The sequence below is a fragment of the Crocuta crocuta genome, unplaced genomic scaffold, assembly GCF_008692635.1.
Source record: "Crocuta crocuta isolate KB4526 unplaced genomic scaffold, BGI_CrCroc_1.0 scaffold64, whole genome shotgun sequence".
Taxonomy (NCBI): Eukaryota; Metazoa; Chordata; class Mammalia; order Carnivora; family Hyaenidae; genus Crocuta; species Crocuta crocuta.
In genome coordinates, this window is record NW_027530640.1 from 13,889,112 (window position 1) to 13,907,542 (window position 18,431).

Below are 18,431 nucleotides of genomic sequence, written 5' to 3' on the forward strand. Positions count from 1 at the left end.
ACTCAGCTGACAGCTACAAACACGGAAGAGGCGGTGCCGAGCCCAGGTTGAGCCGGGCGTCTCCAGGCCGGGGCGTCGGTGGCGGTGAGGGGACTAGGGCTAGGGCAGAGGGCGGAACTTTGGGGCCCGGCGCGACAGGGTGGCCGGAAGGTACGGTGTGGACCGCGCTGCGGGCGCGCGAGGCGGAGAAAAGCGGCCGGGACTCCTCAGTGGGCCCGAGACCCCAAATCCGGGACAGGACGTCCCCAGCCCGGCCCGGCTAAGAGCCCAACCCCCCTACCACGCGGGGCGCTCAAAGGAGGAAGGGGGAAGGTCCAGGCCCTGTTGGTTCGGGACACCTGGGGCCGCCTCACACCTCACGCTTTCTTACAGCGTCCTCTCTGTCCGAGCGCCGGGGCAGGTAGCGAGGCCGGGGCCTGCCCCCGGGTTGTAGGTGAGTCGTACCAACAGCGACTCAGCACCCCGGGTGGGGAGCGGTGGGGATACCCTCGGCGGCGTGCTGCTTCCAGGGCCAGCGCTGACCCCAGCTCTACAGTTGCACGGTGTGGCCTGGAAGAATGAGTAGGATTTTCCCAGGCCGAGGGAAACCCGGCGAAGGAGGGCTTCCCTCGCTGGGGTAGCGGTTTCCCGTTTGCCGAGACTAATAGAAAACTCAACGTCTATCTGATGGCACGGGGTTTAGTCTCGTCCCTGGGTTACGGATGAAGAAACGGAGTGGTCTGAACCCAGATTTAGTTACATATTAGCTCTGTGACCTTGGGCCGGAACGGGACTTAAACGGTCATTTCTCTCATCTGTGTAATGCAAATAGAGGACTTGCTTCCTGGGGCTGTGGGATTATGACAGGAGTGAATGCATTTAAAGTGCTTAGTACACCGCCCCACACACGGTAAGAGCTCAGTGTTACTTTTCTTGGTGGTGCTGTGACTCCTGCTTCTAGTGGACTGTAGCAAAGCAGTCACCAAACCCTGGCATTCTGGTCCCCCTTTTCAGCACACTGCATCTCACACCAGTTCGGTTACATATTTTTCTCCGTTGTCAAACCCAAGGCACTGCTAGATGCAGAGAGCAACCCCAACACAGATGCAAAAGACTTGATCCTTGCCCTTAAGGAACTAATGCAGTCTGGAAGTGTAAGTTCATAAACTACTGTAATGCAGAGTGGGATGTGATCATGTCATAGGAAAGTTACAGTAAAAAAAAAGTTTGCTGGATTTTTAAAGAAAGGACATCGAACTGAAATTTTCTACATAGAATAGGGGCTTTGGACATGAGTCTTGAAGTCCCAGTGGGTAGAATGAAAATGAAATGTAGGTCTGCCATGTGAATTAAGGGACTGGGATCTGGTGGCAGCTTCAGAAGCTGGGGTCTGGTGCCATAGGGTATGAGGAGCTGTTGATGGGAAACACTGCTTGGAGTAGAGCTGCTTAATCCTAGCTGCACAGTAGAATCACCTGGAGAGCTTGGGTAACTAACTACTGAGGCTTGATTTAATTGCAGAATTGTAGAATACAGCCTAGGTATTGAGAATTTAAAAAGCAGCTCCCCAGCTGATTCCAATATCCAGACAAACTAGAGAAGAAACCTAAAACCTGAATATAAAATCATTTCTCACCCCATTTACACATGTTTAGACAGGAAGAAACAGAAAATTGTTTAGGATTAAGTGACAATGTGAAAGGAGCTAAGGTAGTAGGTGCTCAATAAATGTAAATTGATTCTCACTTTCATTCTTAGTTTATTTGGGAGTCACACATCTGAAAATCTAGTTTCAAAATTACCATTTCATATAAGATTTCTGAATATAACTTCACAGTGTTCTTAGGCTTCTCCATAACCTGTCTGTGGACCACCTTCCACTTCCCTTTACTCCCCGTTGAGAAGTCTGGCTCTGAAGTTTTGAAAATAGAACTTGAAAGTGGGTCTATGTGTGCGTATGTGCACGCTTTTGTTGTTTTGTTTTTAAATATCTTGCTGTCAATGCTTACATTGACCTAATGTTGGGTGTTCCTAGCAGGATTAATTCATTAATTCAGGTGAGAGGAAAAACTGAAGGGGGATAGGAAATGAAGGAATAGAAGAAGCTGAAGAGGAAGGGAGAAGCAAAAACAAATCCAGAAAGATGTTTAGATGTTTATTATGAGACAGTTTTCTCACCTCTCTTAACGAGGTTGGTATTCCACCTCGGCTCCTCCCAGGGCTGAAGACAGTCAGATAAGGCTTCTCACATTGCTGGGGCCTGGCAAACACTCCTTTCACCCCATGGCCCTGTCAGGCTGTCCTAAACGTAATAGACAACTGTAGATTAGGATTGACTGTATGTTAGGATGTGTTTGACCTAACTGGTAATAATGGAAATTTGGAATTAAAATTTGGAGACGGTCTTAACACCATCTTCTGTGGGGTTTTTTGTTTTGTTCTGTTTTGTTTTTCTGCAGATGGCTGGATTTCTATAGTATTTCTAGTATGAGTACCAGATCTTGGCCTTTTGTCCACCTTCAACGGTCTTCTTTCCACCTCCTGGAGAATAAATGGGATTTGCATGAATGCCACATTCTGAATTGAAAGACACGGACTGCATTGCTAATAGCCTTTTCTTCTGATTGTTATTAACAGGTAGTAACTCACCTCAACTAGAATGTGCCCATATGTTCTATTTGGGATAGGAATGTAGTAGCTTAAGCAGAACCATGATCATCTGCTGGAAAAAAATGTTTTTTAATGGAATCATTTTAAATAAATGTGTTCAGAGTTTGAAGTGTCACTTTTTATGATGTCCTAACTTTTCAATTGTGTACTTTTCAACTAAAAAATATTTTAGTCAAGAGGGGGCATGTTTGTAAATCTAGTGATAGTCCAATATTTTAATTGACAGAATGGTAATTTTTTATTGTTTTAATAAAGTAATTTTCATAGATGCTCGTTACATATTTTTCCACATTTAAATTACTTGAAATTGTGCATCTTTCAGTTGCTGTGATTAAAAAGCATCGGTTTTACATTTTAATTGTAGCATATTTTCATTCTTAGTTTCACCTGAAATAATGGTAAATCTTAAAATTATTGTCACAGAGTCTGGTGGTAGTTTAAAAGTTTAATGTTAGGGGCATCTGGATGGCTCAGTCAGTTGAGCATCTGACTCTTGATATCAACTCAGGTCATGATCTCTCAGTTTGTAAGATCAAGCTCCCTGTTGGGCTCTGTGCTGACAATGTGGAACCTGCTTGGTTTTCTCTCTCTCTCTCTCTCTCTCTGCCTGCCCCCGCCTTTCAAATATTAAAAAATATGAAAATTTAATGTTATTTTGCTGCTTCCTCAGTTATCTAACCCTCTTATATAGTATCTGTCCCTGTAACATTGTCTAGAGTAGGCTGTTCTGAACTGGGAGCCATCCCCCACTGCACCCCTGGGGGTGCATTTGAGTATGTTGAGGGGTTGCGCACTGTTGGCATCTAGTAGGTTAAAGCCACGGATGCTGGTACATATCCTGTAAGGCACAGAATAGCCTCCTTCTATACAGAACTGTTTGTTCCAAAATGTCAGTAGTACCGAGGTTGAAGAAAACTTGCCCTAGAGATTTTTATGGATGGATTTAAAAAATTTGTTTAGGGGTGCCTGACAGGCTTGATCTGAGGAATGTATGGTTCTTGATCTTGGAGTTGTGACTTTGAGCCCCACATTGAGTGTAGAGATTACTTAAATAAAACTTTAAAAAATAATAAAATAATTCATTTATTTTTAGGAAGGATATCACATATACTTTTTTTTTTTTTTTTTAAGAGAGTGTGAGCAGGAGAGGGGCAGAGGAAGAGAGAGCATCTCAAAAGCAGGCTCCACACTCACCACGGGGCTTGATCCAACAACCCTGGGACCATGGCCTGAGCGTAAAGCAAGAGTCAGACACTCAACCGACTAAGCCACCCAGGGGCCCCTACTTTGACTATTTTTGTGAACAAGGCACTTTGCTAGGATTGGTGGGCAAATCACAATAATTTGAAAATTTTAAAAATTCAGATCATGCCTTTTTTCCCCTAAATTTGTAATACCTGTTAGAGTCAGCATAGAAGCACCACAATCTTTTTTGAAAAAGCTGTTCCTGTTGCAAAGATAGTAGAATATTAGATACGTCTATCATTTTCAGTTTGGCAGAAAAGTGATAATATTGATGAATTCTTTGCGTTTTTTTTTGTGTGGAACTTTACCTTTTTTGGAGGGGTAAGGGCGGGAGTTACCCCTAGACTTTTCCCAAACTCTCTGCCTTTTCTACTCTTAACTGATTTGGATGATTGTCTTCAGCTCCAGAAAATTAAATGTCGTCAGAAGACCGAGAAGCTCAGGAGGATGAATTGCTGGCCCTGGCAAGTATTTACGATGGAGATGAATTTAGGAAAGCAGAGTCTGTCCAAGGTGGAGAAACCAGGATCTATTTGGACTTGCCACAGAATTTCAAGATATTTGTGAGCGGTTAGTTAATAATACTCTCTTAAACAGATTTTTCTAAATAAAGGTTATTTTCGATTTCTTAGTGAACCCTAAATTATTTACCGTCCTGTGTTCATAGGCATTGGTGATAGACGGTAGTATTACAGATTTAATGCATGTTCCTGTTTAATTGAAAATTGGACTGAGGGTGCATAGTTTTCAATTTGATTTACCTTTTGACCACTGAATTTGGATATTATCCTGTGTATTTCATGCATCCTAATCTTCTAACTAGCATTTTATCAGCTATGAGTCATTGGCTGTTAAACAGGGATAATAAAAGAGAAAATGACATCATGTACATGAAAACGCTTTTAAAACATGGAAAGTTTTAAAAGTACCGTGGTGGTTGTTAATACTATTTGGTTTCCAGAATCATTTCAACTGCCATAAACCTGTGACATAGGCTGTTACTCTGTGACCTTTTGCTTCAGAAACAAAAAAGCAAAAAACTGCCACTTTTGATATAAACATTCACAGAAGACTTTGACGCACACTATCTCAAAATGTTTCTACCAAAAAGGCATTGAGTAAAGAAAGTAAGTGTAATAATTAAAAATGAAATGTTGATTGTGAGAGTGTTGTGTGCTGTATCTTGCCCTCGAGCCTGAGATTGTGTTGGCACATGCTGGTTGGTCTAAGTAGGTCATAGCTCTTTGATAGACCTAGAAATCCTTTTCTCTAGATCGTGTCTTTAATCATCTACTGTAAAACAGCAGTAAGAAAAGAAAACATTGTTTATTACTTGCTTATTAGTGTTAGGAATGGTACTCAAAAGTACGTACAAGAGTAAGTTATGTGTCTTCATTAGAAATGTCATGGTGCTTAGTAGATTTTTCAGGGACTTACAAGATTTTTTTTTTTTTTTTTTTAAGGTGGTGGCTGTGGAATTACCATTAGGAAATAGGAAATAGTGCTTTGGGGGAGGGTTTTATCCCCTCAGTTAAGCGTTAGTCTTTCTTGAGCACCTGCTCAACAGTAATGGACACTCAAGTGTTGACCAACTGATTCTTTCTAATTTTTGTTTTTGGTTCAGGCAATTCAAATGAGTGTCTCCAGAATAGTGGCTTTGAATACACCATTTGCTTTCTGCCTCCACTTGTGCTGAACTTTGAACTGCCACCAGATTATCCATCCTCCTCCCCACCTTCATTCACACTTAGTGGCAAATGGCTGTCACCAACTCAGGTTAGACCCGAAACTTAATTTCTCCTATCCATTTTTAGAAACTTAAAAAATCATCTTTAATTGAAGACTACTACCTTGATGATCTTGAATTCAGTGCATGAAGAACAAATGGCTTTGATTTTGTAATTTTTCCCCCTTGCCTTCGTGAATCCTAATAATGGTAATGAATTGAAAGTGGTGTTTTAGAGAGGAATGGCAGTAATTAGGATGACTGATCACTATGAATTGCAGTATGAGTAATTTTTAATCAAATATATATTCTTATCTTGCTGTTTTTCCCACTTAATCTTTATTATAATAGAGACTCTAAGGTCCTCCTCGTTTTCCTTAGATGTTGGTATGACTTTTATTTTTTTAGTTTCTTATCCATTCCTTAAATGAAAGATTTAAGTGTAATTAGGAGGGCTAAAATGGAGCTCATGTAGTCATAATAAACAAATAAGCTAAGTAAACAGAAAAAATGCTTTTATTTTTAGAGATCTGTATATTAATAACAAATAATTGTTGACTGGTCTCACATGGATGTATATGCACACAGATAGAAATGTGTATGATCCCTGTATCCTGTCTCACGAAGGCTTGAGACCTTATATTATGAACCTTGTATTATGAAGCCTTCATTTCCTACAGTTTATATATCCTTTTCAAGTAATAACCCCGACTCTTGATTGAGACATAAATATGACTTGAAGCTAATATAAAGCACTCTGAGATAGATAATGGATCGATAGCAGCTACTTTTCTAGAAGTCATGATGAAGATTGATAGGCTGATGTATATTAAGACGAAAGCTGTCAGAGTTCCTTGACCTCAAGGAACAGCTTGTCAGTTTTTCCTGTTGGATCACGGTGTTTTCATTCCACCCCACTGACTAGTCTAATCTTTGAGATGAGAGTGCTTTTGTAAAATTGAGCTTATGGTTTAAAAACTAAATTAAATTTTACGAAAGGGTAATACATGTAGAATGGAAAGGAGTATTATTACCTTACATTCTGATATCTGGGCCAGAGGCAATACATGCAAGACAGTGCATTATTTGCCCAAGAATGTCAAGGCCGTTTGACATTTAGATCACTGAGAGCTGACTGAATTATTTAGATATTTGTAATCTCATTTCTCCAGAGAGCTTTTGATACTTTGTATCCATGCCTGTGTACACACACTTATTCGCAAGCACAAAACAAGGACAGATTAACCGAGTGCAGGGATGCGGTTTCAGATTCCAGCCAAGTAGCCATCTACTTACTGCTGGCTTTGGGAGTGTGGGGAGAGGAGAGTTGTTGGCTACTTTATGTATTGCAGCTGAAATACCAGAGGGTCCTCTATCAGATAAGTTGTTAGGCATATAATTGATGTTTTAATTGGCCTTGTATTCCTTCTTGGTTCAATTCTTGTGGGTTGCTGGGCCCTGATTCCTTGACATTGTGAATCTCACCTGTTGATAGTGAAGTTGACACATGGTCCTGTCTTTCACTGGGTTGGGGTTGGTAGAAGGGAAGTGGGTTTAATCTCATAGTATTTTCCATAATGCCTCACCTGATATATATACAAATACAGTCTCTCTCTTGTTCTTTTCCTCTTTTCTTCCCCTCTCCTTACATTTATGTGCACTCCAGCTGCCCCTTTAGAGGTTGGGTGGAGAAAAAAAGAGGATGGAGAATGGCTCTCCATTGCACTTGGTGGCTCAAGTGGCACTCAGAGCCCCCCCCTTTTTCTTTTTTCTTAAGTTTTTTAATGTTTATTGATTTTTGAAGGAGAGAGAGACAGAGTGTGAGCAGGGGAGGGGCAGAGAGGGAGTGAGATGCAGAATCTGAAGCAGGCTCCAGGCTCTGAGCTGTCAGCACAGAGCCCGACACGGGGCTCGAACTCACAAACCATGAGATAGTGACCTAAGCCGAAGTCAGATGCTTACCCAACTGAGCCACCTGGGCACCCCATTCCCTTTTCATATTTAGTACATTTTATACATTTCAGCAGGTTTCTCAGAAGTATGACTGATCTTATAAGCATATTCATGTACATGTGAAAAAGCATTTTGAACGCTATTTAACATCCTAAGTTTTTAAGTTCAGGAAGTGTTTAAGTTCGTGTCTATATAGGGTTCAGTGAATGGCACTGTGCAGAGCAAGGAACAGAAAAAATGTGGTCCTTTTTCACTTGTTATTTAAATTTACAAAATTTGTCTGCATCTGGAAGGCTTATTTTTTGTGTTTAGCTAAAAAGAAAAGCTGCTTATAATTCTTGAGCTCTACTTACCAATATTCTACATTTCTAATGGAAAATCCTCTTACATTTGCCTTTCAAATTGAACATACCACCTTTAAGGAGGGAAAGTCAAAGTAGTTGAAACTTTGGCCGCTCAGCTTAGGGAGTGTGAGCTTTCCCTGTGGCAGCCAAACCGTGTTGAGGGCTTATAATCGTGTCCAGGTTCTGTAGCATTCTGTCTGCCTTCATTAACCAGGATCTGCTGTAAGCCCGGATTGCTTAGTTAAAACCAGCTTATAAATCCAAATAACAAGGACTCTGAGGTTGGATTCTGTTCGTGATTCTTTCCCTTGAGTTGGCTTTTTGATAGGGCCGAAAGCTAGAATTAAAAACTTGGATGAGATTTTTTTAAACTGCTCTCTTTCTAACCATTATGCAGGGTACCTACAAGGCTAGGACTCCAGAGGAATCGAAATAGTCCATTTTAAAGCTAGATCTCTTTCTCCTGTGTGAAATGTGTAGCAGTACTAAAAGAACAAATAAAGAACAGAAAAAAATCCTCCACCTCAGTGGCTCCTATGTAAACCTGCGCTCCTGTAGAGTCTTGCCATGCCTCTTGTTTTCATGGTACTTCTTTTAGCTTCTGACTTTGTTTTCTGCTGTGGCTCACATTGTTGCATAGTTTGAAGTGGCACACAATATTCTCACTCTCTGTCCAGCACAGTTTATCACAGCAGTAAAACAAAACAAAACAAAACAAACAGAAACCATGTTAGGGATTGTAAGGGCCTAAGTTAGAAGTTAAAATATTTCAAGAGAAATGAGGGGTTGACAGTATCCTCATCTTTCCAAACTCACCAGCCCCCTCATGTGTTCTCTCCTAGCTGTCTGCACTCTGCAAGCACTTAGACAACCTGTGGGAAGAGCACCGTGGCAGCGTGGTCCTGTTTGCTTGGATGCAGTTTCTTAAGGAAGAGACGCTAGCATACCTGAATATTGTCTCTCCTTTTGAGCTCAAGATGGGTTCTCAGAAAAAGGTGCAGAGAAGGACGGCTCAAGCCTCCCCCAACACAGAGCTAGCTTTTGGAGGAGCTGCTGGATCCGATGTAGACCAAGAGGAGGTTGTGGATGAGAGAGCTGTGCAGGATGTGGAATCGCTGTCGAGTCTGATCCAGGAGATCTTGGACTTTGATCAAGCTCGGCAGATCAAATGCTTTAACAGTAAATTGTTCCTGTGCAATATTTGTTTCTGTGAGAAGCTGGGTAGTGAATGCATGTACTTCTTGGAGTGCAGGCATGTGTACTGCAAAGCCTGTCTAAAGGACTACTTTGAAATCCAGATCAGAGATGGCCAAGTTCAGTGCCTCAACTGCCCAGAACCCAAGTGCCCTTCGGTGGCCACTCCTGGTCAGGTAATCCTCTGCTCTCTTCATAGCTGCCTCCTGAATCCCTTTCACAATCTTCTCAGGGTTTTCCTTGCTAGGGCTCATTAGGGCAGGCCGAGGCCTTGGAGCCAGCCCACACATAGTTTCACTGTATACATCAAGAATGCTGTGGCCTTACCCTTGAAGCCAGTGTGAATGCTTCCTTTGCTGGGCTTGGAATGGGCAGTTCTTGGCAGAGATGAGTGTTAGAAAAGTAATTATAATGTGTTCCGGTGATTTACTTAGTTTATCTGCTGGGATCCCATCACCCCTGAAGAATCACTAGCCTGCCTTTGTGTGAGGTTAGGATCTGAAGAGCATATCTTTGGACTGGGTCACAGTCAAGGACAGCATACTTGGTTTGACTCTTTTTTAAAAATCAACTTTCTTAAGCCATCATTATATCCATTTAAAACATACAGTTGGCTTAGCTTTGACACATGTGTAGACCCATGCAACCACCACCTCAGTCAGCGTCTAGACGTGCTACATTTGGTTTGATTTCAAAGTGAGATTGTTTTAATTCATGTGAACCTAGTTAGCATCAGCATTTTAAGGATCTCCCCAGAATCAGAACCGTTTGGACATCATTAAACTTGGTTGTTTTATGTTTCCCTCCAGGTCAAAGAGCTAGTGGAAACAGAGTTATTTGCCCGTTATGACCGCCTTCTCCTCCAGTCCACCTTGGACTTGATGGCGGATGTGGTATATTGTCCCCGCCCCTGCTGCCAGCTGCCCGTGATGCAGGAGCCCGGCTGCACCATGGGCATCTGCTCCAGTTGCAATTTTGCCTTCTGTACCTTGTGCAGATTGACTTACCACGGAGTCTCTCCATGTAAGGTAACTGCTGGTAAGTTCTAACCGTGCGAACGCAATCCTCCTATCCTCTACCCCACCCCCCAAAAGCCTTATCTCTTCAATCCTTCCATTTGGAAGTGTTCATTCAACAGATACTTTTGTTTCAGTTACTGTCCTGTGTTCTAGGCTCTGGGAATATGGTGGTGACCAAATACCCTCATGGAACTTATATTTTAATGGGTAGCCAAACAAAACAATAATGATATTAAATGGCTATAAGTGCTGTGGAGGAAAAAAAAAATAAAGCAGGAACAGAATATCAAGTGCCTTGAGGTTTTACTTAGGGAAATGAGGGGAAGGCCTCTCTGGCAAAGCCGTTTGAATAAGAGTTGAAGGAACTAAGGACACAGCCGTGCAGATGCCAGGGACCATTATGGAGAAGGAATGGCAAGGTCATTTCTATCTATGAACATGTAATAATGTAGCTCCTACTTGGCAAATGCAGACAGTCTTAGCTGCCACTCTTGTTTCCATGGCATGTACATCTGATTAGTCATCAAGTTCTTTGTCATTGAGCCCAGGAAAGTCTCAGACTCTGCCTCAACACATAGCACTTCAGAAAGCCACTGTTTATTGAAGTGGACACAGGAGGTGGAACCTGTTTGCTAATTGTGATCTAAATAAGGATTGAGAAATCAGGCGTTGACCTCAGTTTAACTGAGGTCAACGCCTCAGTTGACTTTGATGGCTTAGTCTTTCTCAGACTAACAGGGATAATGACAATAGCTACTATTCATAGGGCTACTGTCAGGTTAAAATGAACTATTGTAGTGCTCCTTGAAGTTGATAATGTTGTTAAACTGGTCTGTGACTAGATAAATAAATTGAGAGTTGGGTCTAGAAAGTTATAGTGATTTCAGAGTGATTTTATGTCAGATCTAATAAAAATTTAAGCTTGTGTTTTTTTGCCTTTTTATTGTTTTTCTAATAAGATTCATTTGATTGTATTTTGTGAAAATACTAGTCCTTGGCAGAGTAGTGAGGGAAATACCAGTCCTTCAACATAGCTTGGGAACAGTGAGCTTATACATGTAAAAAGCAAAATGGTAGCCATGAATGCCATTATTACTGTAGTTATTAATTGCTACTATAAGCAGAGTGTCAGTATCTCAAGAAAGTAACCCTAAGGGCAGAATGAGTGAATACTTCCAGTTTGCCTAGAACACAGTCCTAAGTAGATAGGGGCAGATGGAATGGAGAATTCACCAGAGTATAATAAAAGCCTTTGCTTTAAACTTCTGTGACCTTATCATTGAGGGGCTGAAGTATATTTCAGGTATTTCATAACGTTTGTGGAAGAAATCAAAGGCTTGGAGGCTTCAGCAAAATTAAGCATCTCTTTCTGTATCTATTTATATCTGCATATCTATATATCAGATAATATCATATAAAATATATGAAATACCAACAATTATTTTGAGAACTTTAGAGCAATAATCTTTGCTCTTCACCTATCTGGGAACACAAAAGTGCTTTGGATTTTTAGAGGGATAAAAGTGACAGGATAAAAAGATACAGGTCTGCAGCTTCTAAGTAGAGGGGATGGACCCCATGGGAATTCAAATTACAGAGAAAGAAAGCTTCCCCAAAAGATCCACTACATAAAAAGGGAGTCAGACCTCTAAATGATATGAGGAAAATAAACTAATAAAATAATTACAACATGGTTGAGAGAGGTTTTCAGTGAACATACTGAAAAACTAAGGTAGTAGAATATGAACAAAAGCCTTTGTGTGCAAGTAAAGCCTTTGGGAATGGCTGCCCGTTACATTTGAGTTAAGTGATAGAGCCGTGCAGACAGATAGAAGAGTATCCAGGGGAGAAGGTGACAGGAGGGACTTTGCAGTACCCGGGGGTGGTAAATCGTATTTGCTGACTTTTTTGTATACAGAATTGAAGAGTCTTTGCTCTTAAGCCAGAGATGATTTTGTGTATTTCGTAGTCCTTGCTGTTACTGAAGGGTGAATGGTGCTGACTTCATGGAAAATGAGTGTCTGTTTGGACCTTTGTGTCTTTTAGCTAAGTCAGTCTTGAACTGTATACTGCTAGTTGCTCAAACATGTCAAAACTATTAACTCAAAGTCGACAAAAAAGATGGCCTCTTATTCTAACCCCTTGAGCAAGACAGCTTCTCTAACTGCAGGCTTCTTTTATGTTCTTTGTCATTTCTACATTTCTACATTTCTACATGTGTCATTTTTACCTAGTTATAACCTAAATATGCCTTTTTCTGGATTCTGTAATGAGTGTTTTAATTGAGTTGTTGCCATCTCATTTATAAGTTTTTAATAACTAAATATGTCATTAACTGGCTCTTTCACATGTTTTTCACTTGGACATTTAACTTGTTTGCCATTGTTAAATGCACTCCATGCATATAACTTTACTTTGGATTATTTCCTTATGATTGAAGTCCCAGTAATAACATTATTGAATAATCAAAGGTTATGACCATTTTCAGATGGTTTTTAGTCAGCTTTGCAAAATTTTATAAAAGTTAATTTTCCATTTCACTTTCCAGAGAAATTAATAGACTTACGAAATGAGTACCTGCGAGCAGATGAGGCCAATAAAAGGTTTTTGGAACAGAGGTATGGCAAGAGGGTAATTCAGAAGGCACTGGAAGAGATGGAAAGTAAGGAATGGCTAGAAAAGAACTCAAAGAGCTGCCCGTGTTGTGGGACTCCCATAGAGGTAAAGGTTCTGGACAGACTTGGCAGACAGACTTGCAAGCTTGTTACGATTGCCTTTATCCCATTATTTATGACTAAGAAAACATGTTTATCAAACCTTCTTATTTGGAAGATGCAAATTCACTACTAAATACTGACCTTAAATGGATGTAGACTTCCCTTTCCAAAATGCTTTCATAAAGTGAAAATTATTCTCACATTGTATCCACATCAAAATGGAACGGGTTATGCCGAAGCCATAATAGAGCTACAATCAACTCTTAACTCCTGTACATGATATAAAAAATCAAGCCAGACTTCCTAGAACTAATTATCCTGGAATTTAACACAACTGCTCAAGAAGTATACACTGAGGAAATGGCATTTTCCTATTAGTCTGAGCTAAAATAGACATTTAAATCTATTGCTTCTTGACAAAATCCTAGTATGTTTTAAAATAAGAATTTATCTTTGCATTTGAATCTCCTATTTTAATCCGTTATATCTGAACTGAATCTGGTGGTGATTCTCTAGTTACTGCACTAAGGAAACTGGCATTCTGCTTAACCACTTCACACATGCCTGAGCCCTGTGTCAGAGTGGAGGACCTGATACCAAATGTTTACTTAGATTCCACTAAGGTTTGCTAAGTATCTAGTTGTAGGTACACCTGCTAAGTACTTTCTGTATTTTACTTGTAATGTATAATAGTTACAGCGTGTTACCTGCATATCTAAACCCTGCATGGGAAAAAGGAGAAGTCTAGGAGGATGTTGTACTGAATCTTTTTGGTATATGCTTTTCTCTTGTGCCTTAATAGCTTTCGTATTTTTCTCTTTCTGTCTTTTCCACCAGAAATTGGATGGCTGTAACAAGATGACTTGTACTGGCTGTATGCAATATTTCTGCTGGATTTGCATGGGTGCTCTCTCTAGAGCAAACCCTTATAAACATTTCACTGATCCTGCTTCCCCGTGTTTTAATCGGTACGTATACACAATCTCGTAGTCTCAGAAGCAGTTTTGGGGCCATTTTGCTTAGAGAATTCTCTTACATATTTTCTCACATATATGGACTTCTTTTTTCTTGGGAGTTTATGATGAAAATATGCTATGGGGAAATTTGATTTTTTTATCCTCTTCAACTTTTTATAGTGAAAAATTTCAAACATAAAAAAGAGTTGAAAGACTATGATTAACAGAATACCTTCTACCAAAATGAAAAATTAATAATATTTTGCCATATTTATTTTCGAATACTTGACCCTAAATTGGAGATAACCTCTAAATATGTCCCCATGATCGGCACCTGGGTGGCTCAGTCGGTTGAGTGTCCAACTTTGGCTCAGGTCATGATCTCACGGTACGTGGGTTCAAGCCCCGAGTCGGGCTCTGTGCTGACAGCTTGCTCAGAGCCTGGAGCCTGTTTCACATTCTGTATCATCTTCTCTCTCTGACCCTCCCCTGCTCATGCTGTCTCTCTCTCTCTCAGAAATAAATAAAAAACATAAATAAAAAAAATTTTAAATATGTCCCCATTATCTTCTAAAGTAAGAAAGTTCTTGTACATAACAGTACTTAAATTTAATGATGATGGCATACTATTTTCTAATAAACATATTTAAAACTTCCCAATGACCCCTAAAAATAACTTTTAAAGCTGTTTTATTGAGCTGTGATCTAATCAAGTTCAAACATTTTATTTGGTTCTCTTTAGTCTCTTAATAGAGAAGAGTTTTGCCCACTCTTTTTTTTTTGTTTTTATTTTTTTATTAACAAATTTTTTTAATAGTTTGTTTATCTTTGAGACAGAGACAGAGCATGAGCAGGGGAGGGGCAGAGAGAGAGGGAGACACAGAATCTGAAACAGGCTCCAGGCTCTGAGCTGTCAGCACAGAACCGGATGCAGGGCTTGAACTCACGAACCATGAGATCTGACCTGAGCTGAAGTTGGACGCTTAACCGACTGAGCCACCCAGGCACCCCTATTTATTTTTGAGAGAGAGCACACAAGTGGGAGAGGGGCGGTGAGGGGGGGAGGGTTGGGGAGGGAGACACAGAATCAGAAGCAGGCTCCAGGCTCTGAGCTGTCAGCACAGAGCCCAACGTGGGGCTCAAACCCACAAACTGTAAGATCATGACCGGAGCCAAAGTCAAAGGCTTAACCAGCTGAGCTACCCAGGGGCCCCTCCCACTTAAAAAAAATTAAATGTTTATTTATTTATTTAGAGAGAGAGTGCTCACACATGTGAGCAGGGGAGGGTCAGAAAGAGAAGGAGAGAATCCTAAGCAGGCTCTGCACTGTCAGTGCAGAGTCTGACATGGGACTTAGAATCACCAACCTCAAGATCATGACTTGAGCCAAAATTAAGAGTCAGACGCTTAACCGACTAAGCCATCCAGGTGCCCCTGCCCACATTTTTTTTTGGGGTGTGTTGAGGGGAGCATTGACATTTTAGAGAGTCCAGGCCACTTGTCCTGTAGAACATATTACTTTCTAGAATCCTATTTCTCCATGTTGTCTTTTAGTTACTCTGTCCTCTCTCCTGTAAATTGGCAGTTAGGTCTAGACTGAGTTTGAATATATATTTAGAGTAACATTTTTGATAAGAATACTTTGTGAGGCGTGATGTGTACTACATCCTGTATCGTATTAGGTCCATAATGTCAGGCTGTCCCATTGTTAGTGTGCTGCTCAGTTGTCTTGATTGTTCCATTGTAAATGTAAGTTTTCTTGGTGTGCCTTGGTGGCTCAGGGGTTAGGCGTCTAACTTCGGTTCAGGTCATGATCTCACGGTTCCTGAGATTCCTGAGTTTGAGCCCCACTTCGGGCTCTGTGCTGGCAGTGTGGAGCCTGCTTGGAATTTCTCTCTCCTTCTCTCTCTGCCCCTTAAATACTCCCTCTCTCAAAATAAATAATTTTTTTAAAAAACGTAAGTTTTCTTTTTTGTAATTCATAAGTAATATCTGGGATGATTTCGTGGCACAATGCAAATATCCTGTTTTTCAACAGCTCTCATTTCTGTGAGTTGATGACCTTTCTTAAGAGGCATATGTATAGTACTTAAAATCATTGGTGTTACCTAACTGTAAGAGAAGTTAAAGAAACAGGTTCTCTCTGTGAACCATTGTAAATCTAGTGTTGAAAATTAATTAATTTTAGGTAACATTGGAAAGAAAAACAAGTTGGCAACTATAAAGCATTCTACCAGTGGCGAATGCAAGGGTGATAAAGTGGAGTAGAGTAACTCACATGTGGTAGAGTTACAGTGGTTTAGAAGAGTTTACCTTCTTCTAGATTGCCTGACTTCCCCAATCCTGGAGCATTCCATTTGCTGTATACATTGAGTATTGGCTGATACCCATTTCCCATTATTGTTAATCCTTGGCCTTAAAGAGTTTGTCTGGATCCGAAGAGGGCTATTATGGTAAACTTTAAGACCGCTTGTTCAGAGGGACCCATTTTTCAGCCTTCCTCAGTGTAGGGATTGTGGGAAAGGAAAAGCTACACAAAGATGTTATCAGACGAGTGCAGAAAGTGATTTTGAGAGAAGGAAAGAGAGATTTTTCCAAGTGCTTAAAAATGAACCTTATTTTATGCTTCCAGGTTGTTCCATGCTGTGGATGTTAATGGAGATATTTGGGAAGATGAGATTGAAGACTAGTTAACTCCTACTGCTCAAGATAAGGAAGTGGAATGGTTTACCCTAACCTTGTGTCAAGTACACAAAAAACTTGGCAGGATATTTAGGGTACCATTTATTCACTTATCCTTTGTAGAAGGTGTGGAAGAACAAGGTTTATATTTCCGTGTGGTACTACTGATTAAGGCACATGCACATGTTTTTCAGTGTAACATAGAGAAAGTTATAAGCCAAAGGTTCAGAAAATGAAAACTAGAGAATATTAAATACTACAGTGTGCCCGAAGCTCTGAATAGTTAAACAGTAAATATTTATTTTTATTTTCTTCCCTAAGCTTTAGGTGAGGAGAGGAGTCAAGAGTTAAACTTACAGACCTTTTTATCTGAAAGCATGCCTCTAGGACATTATGTGGGAGTCCCCTCAGTACTACTCCTTATGACTGGGGTAGGTAGAAAGAAGCCTTATGAAAATTGTACCAAGAGCCTGATGTCATTTAGTCCATGTCACATTCCTTTCACCCTAAGTTTCTGCCGAGTGACTTTTCTTTGGAGGAAGCCCTTTACTCAATAACTGATTGGATGACCCAGTGTCATTTTGATCTACTGCTTTTCAGAATAGAAGTTTATAGATAATTTACAAAATCTTTTTATTGCCACAAACACTGTGGGTTAGCTGGTATTTATTAGTGGTATATGGTCCACTGGTTTTGAGCCGAGTCTAGAATTTAATGATAGTGGCTCAGAAGAATTTGAGTCCTATTCAGCTCTTCCAGGCGGTAGACCCTGGATTCAGAATGACTTGTCTTTGCTACCTTTTGTTCAACGCTCTCTCCCTTCACTCGTGCCCTACCTTCCATCAGTGAGGACAGTTTTAATATTAACTGCAGCAGCTCATATTTTTATTTCTGCTGGAATAGGAGAAAGCCTAATATATTCCCAAGGTGAACAAGCTGTATTTTTTAAAATTACCTCTATTTTGAACTCCACACCATTGTAGTTATAGTCGTGATTTTCTGAATTCTTTTTAAAGGTCGTCTCTAATGAGCTATGGAAATTTGGCTTCCTACCGTTTTTTGCAACAGCACTATTTTGGGGGATAATTTTGGCTTGATTCCTAGATCCCTGTTTCTGGATTTTGATGGTTTTTTGAAAAATTGTCTTTCCTTGTGGTTTGGTGAATGGCTTGGTAGCAAAATATTTTTTGAAAAAGAGGACAGAGGGATACAGCTGCAGCTGTGAACATGTTCTTTTTTCCCAACGTGTCATTGAAAATTGGGGAATCACTTTTAACCATTTTATGCGTGTGTATCCAGAGTCAGCGAGGACTGTTTCTGGATTGTCAACGAGGCTGCTTAATCTTAAAAATAAAAGTAATTTAAAAATTGTCTTCTAATTAGAGCTGAGTTGATGCTGTTCTGTCTCCAAGGCAACTGATAACATTTTTAAAAACTTGATGGCATGTAACACATATTCTTCACGTGAACAGAGAAAAAGTCATGGAATAGCACCTGTTTTCTTACCCAGACTGGCGACTGAACTTAGGTTTTAGAGCCCATATTTTGTTTCAACCATATGGTTCATGAGCTTTCGTTTTGCACATTTTATATAAGAATTAAAGTTAATTTCATATATATATATATATATATATATATATATATAGTTTATTTTTGAGAGGGCCAGAGAGAGGGGGAGAGAGAGAATCTCAAGTAGGCTCTGCACTGTCAGCATGGTGCCTGATGTGGGGCTCGAATCCACAAAACTGCAAGATCCTGACCTGCGCCAAAATCTAGAGTTAGACGCTTAAATGACTGAGTCACCCAGGCGCCCCTGAACTAAAGTTAATTTCTTAAAGAGTTAGTTGAATATAACAAATGGAAATTAAAGCAATGGTACAGTATATACCTAAGAAGAGTGGCTTCGTGATGGAATGGGAATTCAGTTGATATTTTTTCACTAGTAG

The 18,431-nt window shown here is 40.3% G+C and overlaps 1 protein-coding gene across 5 annotated transcripts; it reads left to right on the forward strand.

The window, feature by feature from the left end:
• RNF14 (ring finger protein 14) lies at positions 1-17,864 on the forward strand. Of its 5 annotated transcripts, XM_077768836.1 has the most exons (10): positions 1-84; positions 373-433; positions 2,439-2,616; positions 4,297-4,464; positions 5,519-5,670; positions 8,760-9,287; positions 9,921-10,149; positions 12,679-12,851; positions 13,685-13,815; positions 16,436-17,864. In XM_077768836.1, exons 4-10 carry the CDS (start codon positions 4,311-4,313, stop codon positions 16,491-16,493), a joined length of 1,425 nt encoding a protein of 474 aa, XP_077624962.1. In that variant the 5' UTR covers positions 1-84; positions 373-433; positions 2,439-2,616; positions 4,297-4,310; the 3' UTR covers positions 16,494-17,864. The 5 variants fall into 5 exon arrangements, with proteins under 5 accessions (XP_077624962.1, XP_077624963.1, XP_077624965.1 ...); XM_077768837.1 differs by lacking the exon at positions 373-433 and having other exon boundaries at positions 17-84; XM_077768839.1 differs by lacking the exon at positions 373-433 and having other exon boundaries at positions 26-46.
• The last annotated feature ends 567 nt before the right edge of the window (positions 17,865-18,431 follow it).